Source organism: Phaseolus vulgaris, chromosome 8, assembly GCF_051622355.1.
Source record: "Phaseolus vulgaris cultivar YP4 chromosome 8, ASM5162235v1, whole genome shotgun sequence".
Taxonomy (NCBI): Eukaryota; Viridiplantae; Streptophyta; class Magnoliopsida; order Fabales; family Fabaceae; genus Phaseolus; species Phaseolus vulgaris.
This window is the reverse complement of record NC_143505.1, coordinates 59,804,550-59,814,814: the sequence shown is the minus strand read 5'-3', so window position 1 is coordinate 59,814,814 and position 10,265 is coordinate 59,804,550. Positions and strand designations below refer to the sequence as shown.

The 10,265-nt window shown below is 30.9% G+C and overlaps 2 protein-coding genes across 2 annotated transcripts; one reads left to right on the top strand and one right to left on the bottom strand.

Moving 5' to 3' along the window:
- BBX32 (B-box 32) lies at nucleotides 1-1,012 on the top strand. Its single transcript, XM_068632244.2, has one exon. It carries the CDS (start codon nucleotides 186-188, stop codon nucleotides 933-935), a length of 750 nt encoding a protein of 249 aa, XP_068488345.2. The 5' UTR covers nucleotides 1-185; the 3' UTR covers nucleotides 936-1,012.
- A 5,986-nt stretch (nucleotides 1,013-6,998) lies between these two features.
- On the bottom strand, nucleotides 6,999-9,810 carry LOC137826926 (beta-glucuronosyltransferase GlcAT14C). The gene is made up of 4 exons (XM_068633081.2): nucleotides 9,005-9,810; nucleotides 8,523-8,598; nucleotides 7,965-8,080; nucleotides 6,999-7,789 (listed from the first exon to the last, which is right to left on the bottom strand). Exons 1-4 carry the CDS (start codon nucleotides 9,531-9,533, stop codon nucleotides 7,230-7,232), a joined length of 1,281 nt encoding a protein of 426 aa, XP_068489182.1. The 5' UTR covers nucleotides 9,534-9,810; the 3' UTR covers nucleotides 6,999-7,229.
- Nucleotides 9,811-10,265: the final 455 nt, after the last annotated feature.

Here is a 10,265-nt window from a genome sequence, read left to right as displayed (position 1 = left end):
AAATATGCTATGATACGGTAGTCACCAGGGGTATTAATATGAGACACTGTCACTAACAATGCATACATAATAATACGAACAATTTCTCTGAACCTCTCTTCCGTTTTCTCTTTCTGTTTCATTTTCTCATCAACGGTTTTTTCCAACTCTCTCATAATCTCGTTCGCAGCGAGATTGGTGTGACCATGGGCAAGGCTTGCGAGCTTTGCAGCAACCGAGCTTCTTTCTATTGTCCCTCCGATTCCGCATTTCTCTGCTGCGACTGCGACGCGGCCGTGCACGCCGCCAACTTCCTCGTCGCGCGCCACTTCCGTCGCCGTATCTGCTCCGAATGCAACCGTTTCACCGGGATCCACATCTCCGGCGCCGCGCTACCGTCCACCTGCACCTCCTGCTCGCCGGAAAAGCCGCCTTCCGACGACGTTGATTCTCTCCCGTCGTCCTCCACCTGCGTCTCCACTTCCGAGTCGTGCGCCGCGGAGAAGATCAAGGCGACGCGCGCGGCGGCGGGGAAGAAGAGGAGGAGGAGTTTCTGGAGTTCCGTCATCGACGACGCGTCTCAGGAAGCGAAGAAAAAGCGGAATAGCGTCGGATCGGTGGAGCTGGAGCAGGAGCAGGAGGAGGTGTTTGGAAAATGGAGCAGAGAGATAGGTTTAGGGTTAGGGTTAGGAGAGAACGGTAACCGCGTGGCCTCGCACGCTCTGAACGTGTGTCTCGGAAAGTGGAATTTGCTTCCGTTCAGGGTGGCTGCGGCGACGTCGTTTTGGCAGGGTCTGAGATTTTGTGGGGACAGGAGTCTGGCCACGTGGCAGAATCTGGCGAGGTTGGAGAAAATCTCCGGAGTGCCAGCTAATCTGATTCTAGCCGCACACGCGAACCTCGCACGTGTCTTCACGCTGCCGCGTGAATTGCACGAGGGATGGGGCGAGTCCTAGTCCAATACATATATTTAGTTTGAATTTGTATGTTGTAATCTTATGATCATTAACCAAAGTGTGGATTTCAAATTTTACTTTTCTTTTTTCGCATTTACAGTTACCAAAATAGTTCTTCATTAATGTGTTTACCAATTCGGAAAGAAATGAAAAAGCTACCCACCCAATTAACCTTCTCCTTCCAAACCTGCTAATTAATTATGAATCAACGTCTTTAATTTCGGATTAAGGTTTAATTTTCTTTAGTATTCGACCCGATTCATATTCTTAATCAAAGTTTTTCTTTTCACACAAATGTACCTTATAAGTACATTATAAAATAGATGCATAATTTTTAGGTGATTATTTATAGTATATAAGTAGGTGCAAATCTCAATCTCATGAACCATAATCAATTTATGAGATCGAGTTCAATTTTATGAGATCGAGTAGATTTAAAGTATACTTCATAATATAACCACACAATCCATTCATTGTTGGTGATGCTGCACGTGTCAAAAAAAAAGTGGCATTGGTAGGTGCCACTTGTTATCGAAAGGCCAATATCTGAGTTCTGGAACAATTTTGTGAAGGTTATTACCATAATTGATGTTGCATCACTTAGATTGTTAGATACTAACTAGGAGTACCATGTTTGAAAGCCACACGTCTGCTACGTTTCTGCTTTTGGTCCCACAAATTGTGCCTAGTAATAATGCACGTCAACAACAATCTGCGAAAACAAGCGGTTAAAAAAAGGCTCAATCAAAGAGGTAGATAGATACACACATATGTGAGGTCTAAACCCTCTTCTCAAAAGTGACACATGAGCTGGGTCTATGAATAGCAAAGCAAAGCACTTCATTGTGGTTGCAGTTTAAAGTTATTATTGCACACAACCTACGAAGAGAGAGGTTGTTGGTTTTTTTGTTCTTGTGTTCTTAGATTCTCTCTGTTCCAATGGGCTTCATTATCTCTAAACCACATCTTTCATTTACTTTCAATTTAAATTCATAACATCATCGTTTTGTTGCCATGGCTCATTCTTAGCCATTGTTTCACTTCCTTAAAATATTCACCAACTAATGGCTACAAGCTTCCCATGTATTTAGTGCCTTAATTAATTGAAGAGAGTTTTCAAGAAACCTAAGAGACCAAGTAGTAGAAAAAACCAGGTCATGAGTTGTCCAAAACCATCATCACAAGAGTCAAGAGATAAAATGTTAAATTATTCAAACCAATCTTTATTTTATTGTAGTTTCCATCAAGCCAATCACTCTTTGAAATGGTGTATATCAAACACATCTTTGCTCATTTTATATAGAAATGTCAAACACATTGTCTCTGTATGATGTGATGTTCAAAACTACTAAAGTGTTGCTTTCTCTCACTGTTTATACCTCTTTAAAAAAAAGTCTATAAAAATCAACAATTTTGTTGATTTAAACTCTACAAAATATAAATATAAGTAAAAAAAAACACGTTCATAAATTTAATAAATTTCAAATAATTAAATCTTATTCAATCAACAAGATTATTTAATAAATTAAACCAGTCTTATTCTATAAATTTTAACCGATTAAATCTTATTTGGTCTAATAAATATAAGTAATTTGCAACCGTTAGAAAATTTTATTAAAATAATTAAGGGTTAATTAATATATTTTGGGTTTGTGTTTTTTTTTTCATTTTTCATCCTATCATTTTTTCTGGTAAATACCTTTTTTTCAGGTATTTTTTTAGTCTTTATAAGTTCTTGCATGACGATATGCCAGATGCCACTATACTTAGATGATAGAAACTAAATATACATTAAAAAAACTTAGAACTTATATAGTTAAGTTTTTAGATATTTTTAAAATGAAAATTTCTATACATCGGGTGGTTTTTTTTATTAATAAGGTCAATTTTTTTTCTCAAATTTAAGAATATTCACAATCATTTATGCACATTATGCAATTAAGTTACATTCTCAATTGAGTTAGTTTCTTTGAGAGCAAACGATGAATAATCAATGGATTAATTTGGAAGAAGTGTATATTCATATTTAATTATTCAAGCTTTATAATCTTAGAGAGTTATTGATATTTTATATTGGCGAAATTATAAATTTATATGGGGTTTTCTTAAAAAAATATTACCTTGTTAATTTGCTGAATTTTTCTGTTTTATAAATTGGGCCTAATAATGTTATTACCTTTATTTTAAAAAAATAATATATATATATATGATAACAATACTATTAATTACCATGAAATAATTAATTTATTTTTATTGATAATGACGAATTAGTTATTAACTTTTCAGTAAAATATTATTAGTAACTTATCGAAAATTGAATGGACAATAAACGGACGGCGGGCTAGAGTAGGGTTGAAGAGGAGTTGAATTAAAGTTTTGTTTGGATTAGAGAGTGAGAATGAGGAAGTGGATTTGAGATGATTTGAAGAAAAAGTGTAAAGAAAGTTTGAATTAAGATAAATAAAGTGGAAAGTGTATGAAAAGTTTATAAAAGTTTGTGAGTGATGTGATGAGTGTGATTGAAATTGTATTTTTTTTAATTGATAAAAATGTAACTTTACACATTTGCCCTTACATTTAAAAATTGATAAAAAAATTATTTTGATTGATTATTTGGGAATTATAGGTAGTAAGTGATGGGTAATATGGTAAAACCAAATACTTTCTCACCAAATCTTCTCAATCCAACAGAGAAAACATTTTCACTTTCTACGTTTTTCTTCTCTCTCTAATACCCACAAACTCCCAAATAGAAACATGATTTTTTTTCTTTTTCAATCCGGGTAAAGATCATTCTGATACAAACAGAAACCTCATGGAATAATAAGGAGAGTCTATGTTTGCATTTGATAATTGGAGACGAATTAAGAGGGAAGATTAACAAAGAAATAGAAAAAAACTTCCTTTTGTGCCTTTGCAATGATGGTTGGAAAAATCCACGTGGACCAAGGAATATTACATTCTTGTTCTTCTGAAAAGTTTTAAAAATTCTTCTTCCAACATGCATGGTGTAGATTCTTTATTTATTTTACATTTTATTTAAATACTGATATTAAATAATTTAGATTTCTATTTATATAGGATTTTAAATACTTTAAATTTTTTTATTTTATTTAAATATTAATATTAAATAATTTAGATTTGTATTTATTTAGAATTTTGAATAATTTAAGATTTTTTATTTCATATTTTTATTTAAGTATGATATTAAATAATTTAGGATTTATATTTTTTTTAATAATTTGGAAATTTTATTTATGCAAAATATACCTGTCAAAATTTGTAAAATATTTTTACATAAATTTTAATTTGTTTATACATAAAACAATTTAATCATATTTTATTTTAACCACAAGGGTAAATTTGTAATCTTACATCTTTGTAAATTTATTTAAAAAGAATATTTTTTCAATCACACCTATCACATCATTTACTAAATTTTCATAAACTTTTCCTTCATTCCTCATTATCTTTCCCTTAATCTAAATAAACTCACTTTCCACTTATTTTCACCTCAAATCTTTTAAAATCTATTATCTCAAATCTATCTTCAAATCCAAACAAAGTATAAAATAGATATAACTAAAATCGAAGAAAAAAATATATAAATCATTTAAGTTTTAATTTGGCCATGATATGGAATTATTGAGATTATATGTTTAATTTTGTTAGTTATTTAAATGTTTAATTATCTTTTTAATTTTATTGTTTATTTTATTTAGTCTTATTATTTATAAAAAGTTGAATGTACTTATTTTTCATTCAATCAATTCTGAAATCGTTAACAAACATATATTAATGATTTTAATTTATATGTAATATAGTTTATAATAAGTGCATAATAATCAATTATAGAATTAATGACATGAAACCAATACACAATGACATCAATTTTAACAAACCAAAGGTTCACATCATTGGCGTTTTAAAATGGAGTAACTCAATTGATAGTTTGATTATTAAATTGAACTAAATAAATAAATAATAGAGGCAACATATGATTAAGTCTGATTTATGTTAATTATAATATATAATTTGATTTAAGTGTCTTATTTTATATGTTTAAAATAATTTAGTTTTCAAAAGATAAAAAATAATAATATATGACTACTAATTTTGATGATATCAACTTTTTTTTTTTTCATGTGCATCTATCTTAAGCCTATGAGTTGGATCATAAAAGATTTTACTTTTCTTATCTAACATTATTAAGGCTATTTTTATTGATGTTAACTAAATATTTTTTTATTGGTAATAATGAAGTTATTTCTCAATCAATGTAACTCAAGTTTATTGGAAATCACACGCTTATGCTCTGTTTGGATTAGGAAGGGGATGTGTGAGGATTTGAGAGAGAGGATGTGTGAGGAGAGTGTGAAGTAAGTGAGGGTATTTGGATTAGAGTATGTAGAATGGATGTGTGAGCAAAGTTTATGGGGGGTTTGTGAGTAATGTGATGGTTATGAGAGAATTTTAATTTTTTTTAAAGGTGTGAAATGTTGCTTTACAGATTAACCCTTGCCTATTAAAAAATTAATAATAAAATGAGTTGTTTTTGTTTAAAAATGAAAAACTTTCACACATTTAGTAGATTTAAAAATTATAATTAAAAAAATATATGTTAAATGTAAATATGTATAATATAAAAACTATAATTAGAAAAAAAATATGTATTCAACAAATTAAATAAAAACAGAACTTCAAGTAATAAAATTAAAAAATAAATCAAATCTTAAATAAAAAGATATTATTTTTTAATATTAAAAACCCTCTAGAAATGAAAAATAAAAAAATACTACAACAACAAAAATATAACGTAATTAACAATAGAAAAAAATTTCATAAAAAATTATAATAAAATAAATTATAACTCATAAACATAATAACTATATATAGAAATATTTTAATATAAACATAACAAAAATAAAAATAAAAACAGAATTTCAAATAATTTCTTTAAATATTAAACATATACTATAAAATTAAAAAATAAATCACATCGTATATAAATAAAAAAATTACTATTTTTTAATATTAAAAAACCTCACAATAAAGCAATCTAAAAAATACAACAGTAACAAAAATATAACATAATACATAAATACATATTTTAATATATTAATTATATTTTCAGTTTTTAATGAATAATTTAAGTTAGAATAAAATTATTTTAAGTGATGGATTGTTTTTAGGGATTTTTTTGTATTAAATAAATTAAATATTTAGTATAAAATAAAATGAAAAATGTTTAGTATAACCTTTTGGTGATGACCATGATCCAACTCAGGTAATATTTTCAATTTTAATTAGATATAGTATATTCTTTTCTTTAAAAAAAAACTAAATCCAACCACATTTAATAAAATATCTGATTAGAACTTGAAAAATAGGTATCACTTGATCTACTCTAATAACTAATATATAAATGGAAGATTTTATTTAACTATATTTTTTTTACACGGATTTATAATATTTTATAAAATAATAAACAAACTTAAAAGTTCCTTAAAATTTATTATGATTTGTTTCTTCATTTTATATATATATATATATATATTAAACATTGTACAATAAATTTTTTAAAATACTAATACATTCAAATGAAGCATTGTGATACATTCAAATGAGGGTAAATTTGGAAATAAGGGATGCTGACATGACTTTCCCTCTACATCTCTTCATTTTGAGGGGAGAGGATATTTATTGTTCACAGGTATATCCTTTCCTTCACTTCCTTGCACATCCCTTGATCCAAACCATGAATATCCACTCACATCCTTCCTCTTAAACAGTACATCCATGGAAGCAAACAAGGAGTTAAAAATTAGGACATTTCATAGTTTATAGGTGGTGCACACCTTACCTTATAAGACGGTTTTATAAGGTTGAGTTAAACTTAAAATCCACTTCTTAATTTGATATGTGAGTGTTTGTTGAACTTATCAAGACACTCGCTATCGGACCACCCATAAATATATAATCTGACTCACAAGGTGGTAGCCTCGGTGTAAGAGAGTGTGTCGAAGATCCTACATCGACTACAAATTATGACATTTCATAGTTTATAAGTAGGTGCAAATCTCACCTTATAAGTCGATTTTATAAGATAGAATTAGGTTTAAATCCATTTCTTAATAAAGTTTTTACTGAATGTTAGTAAAGTTTTTACTCAATGTTTGACTTCACTATAAAACTTGACATTTCAATTAGGCTGACACATGAAGTAACAACAATGATCTGTCACCACATGAAAAAAAATACCAAGTGGTTTTAGCAAAACAACATTCCATTTTGTCACCACCTTTCAAAAGCTTTGCACTGGTTTGTTGTGAATTCCCTTGTGTTCACAATTTCAGCTAGTTGAATCTTAAGCTTGATGCCAAATGGCCCTGGCTTTACATCATCAACATTGCCATATTGTGAGCACAAGAACTCTTCTTCTTCCTCAGCTTCTGAAACCTCTGTGGTCTTATTTGTTTCTGAGTTTGAACACCACTCTCCTTCAACAAACCCATTAGATGATCGGTTAAGGATCAAATCATCAATTTTCTCCAGAACCACATCACCTTCGCCAAATGGGCGAGCAAATGCAGCCCCAGTGTCCAGCATTGTATCATAGTGTGACATATCAAGAAATTGGGATTCAGATGGATCGGTGTCCCAAAGATTGTACATTAGATTGTTGTCCACAATGGTGTTTTGGAACTCTTTTGAGTTACACAACACTGTGTGGAAATATGATTCCACAGGATAAGCCACATTGGTGAAGAACATCAGAAGTTTTCTTGGTAAATTGTCCCACCCTGTAACACAGTACTCCATGAAGGGCCTTGTAAGAACCATCCAAGGTGAACCTATTGATCCAAAAATAACAAAAAAATGTGAGATATCAGTCTGAATATATACCAGCAATACATTCATTCAATACATTCATTCAAGGTTTAACTAAAGAGAGACGGAATGTAAAACAAAGAGTATTTTTTCTTCCTTATAATTCTATTATCAAATTCTGTCTGAAGGTAAACTGACCTCGAAATAGCTTAAAAGCATCTGGGGTATCTCTGGTCTCCACAGAAAAAAAAAGTGGACTATTCTTTTCATAATGCAAACTTTGGTCTACCACAATTTGATTAATGTCTCGTTGCCTGCATCATCATGTCATCGACCATTTTATAAACCTATTAGATGAATGGTGAAGATATTTGAATTCTCTGTTACCATGCCAACATGAAAGGTTGAACACATTTTGATTAAGATCATAATCTACACTTTTTTGGATGATTAACAGCAATAGTATCATTCCTTATCCATCCTCCCAAACCAGTGGAAAATGATGAATGAATTCAGAAAGAAACCTTGATTTCATACATCTTTTTGACAACAACAACTGTGAATTGTGATTAGATGATTTCTTTTGTTGAATTGAAGTCAGGTAATAAGGGCTCTCCACTAAACATAACAAATAAACTACTTTTTTTATTTTGGCAGAGTTAATGTTATCACTATGATTATTTAATTGAAATTTTGTTCTAATTATTTGCAATATAGTTAAGGAAATAGGTAGACCTTAATTTGATGACTACTTACTCGTTCCGAATTGTCTTGTTAGTGTAATGAATGAAGTTGACATATCTTGGCAAGGATGTGAAAGCATGAAGGATATCTGCACAGAAATAAATAAAACATGGTTGATTTGCTATCCCATTGAAGGCACATTGATAGAGATCTCAGGCTCTAAAATTAGTATCTAGGGCCTTGGTTATTACAATTTAAGAAACACTAATGAGAAATTGCACATGTTAAATCATTGTAGCTAGCATCTTTGATGGATCAACTTTTTTGCTAGATCTAAACATAACTAAACAAACTAGGAGGAGGGCAATTCTAAAGTTTCTTGCAGTCAGGTTTTTTCTTTTTTCTTGGTTGGAGTTATTGAATTCAGAGGCCTCTATCATTTCAAGTTGAACTCAATTTGGAATTGAACTCATGATGCATAGCATTACTAGAAAGAAAACTTCAGAAGGCAAGTTTTTATTGTAGGTAAACATTTGCATCATTGACACACTTACCATCCTGAGTCATGAGAGGATAATCTGAAGCACTTAAGGTGATGAACCAGTCCCATTGTGGGTTCAGTTTAAGCAGCAAAGCAGCAGCATGTAGAGGAGCTGAAAGAGCAGAAGATCCCATCCTATTTATGGCATAACTTTTCCCAATGACATTCACATTTCCAAATTCCTCAAACACCTTAATTGATTTAACTGAAATAGCTAAATCCATTCTTTCAGACTCAGAAGAACGATCATCAAGCTGAAGCAGGTACTGGTTTCTTGGATGGTACACAGCCTTCAACAGCCTCAACATTTTCCTACTCTCATCTTTGGTGCCAAGAATCCAATATGCAAGCACAGGAGGGTACCCTTTCCCTTTTGATACAACATGCTTGGGATTGAAGTGCCGTAACTTAGACACTGTGGCATGAGAAACATTTGCAGTATTCAATCTTGAAACTGTTCCATACAACACCAAACACACAACAAAAATCAGAAGACATAGGCGATAATCTAATCCCCTACATGGAAATTTGGATGTTCTCATTGGAGTGGTTGTATTTGGATGCAAAAAAGGTTCAAGAAAGATTCAAATTCAGATAAACTTGGTTGCCATGAAGAAGTTCATCTGCTATGAAAACAGGTCCTGCAGCAGCAAAATTTGCCTTTGATCTGACTTTGATCTGGGGATCTGATGCATGGATGAAGTCTTCAAAATGCTAATGAATCCCAGAAAGTGTGAAAATGGGAGATAGAAACTAAGGTACATTAGAGAAAAAAATCAGTAATATATTGCTTTTGTTGTATAAAAAAAATCATATTCTACTTTTTCATTATGTTTTATAAACTCAACTTAAAAAGTAAGAGGAGTAAGGTAATAAATCAGTGTAGAAGGTGTGATTGTGATTGAGAATGGAAAAAGGTGAAGGATGTTGAAACTTGTACCTAACGTTTGAAAACTTGAACTGGAAGGCAACAAAAAGCATGGTTGCAACAGATTTGAAAGCTTATTATGACCCTTTTTCTGAAAACAATGAACTTTGGTTGGTTGAATAATAATAAATTACTGAAAATGGTATGTGATGAGAGGAGTTTGCATGTACAATTCTTTCCCTAATAAAATGCTAGTGAAAATGAAATGGATATTTTGTTTGCTTGTTTTTTTGTTTCCTGAAATGCCACTTGTTAGAACATCAAGTTAACCTTTAGCAAAACATTCATGAAGAAAATGTTAGAACTCTACTTTTTGATTCATTGATTCTGTCAGTAATATTTTATT

Coding starts and splice junctions, on each gene's coding strand:
- BBX32 (XM_068632244.2), top strand. CDS start 186: ATGGGCAAGGCTTGCGAGCTTTGCAGCAACCGAGCTTCTTTCTATTGT.
- LOC137826926 (XM_068633081.2), bottom strand. CDS start 9,533: ATGAGAACATCCAAATTTCCATGTAGGGGATTAGATTATCGCCTATGT. Junction 8,599..9,004: donor TCCTCTCATGACTCAGGATG/GTAAGTGTGTCA, acceptor ATTTCTGTGCAG/ATATCCTTCATGCTTTCACA. Junction 7,790..7,964: donor TGCTTTTAAGCTATTTCGAG/GTCAGTTTACCT, acceptor TTGGATCAATAG/GTTCACCTTGGATGGTTCTT.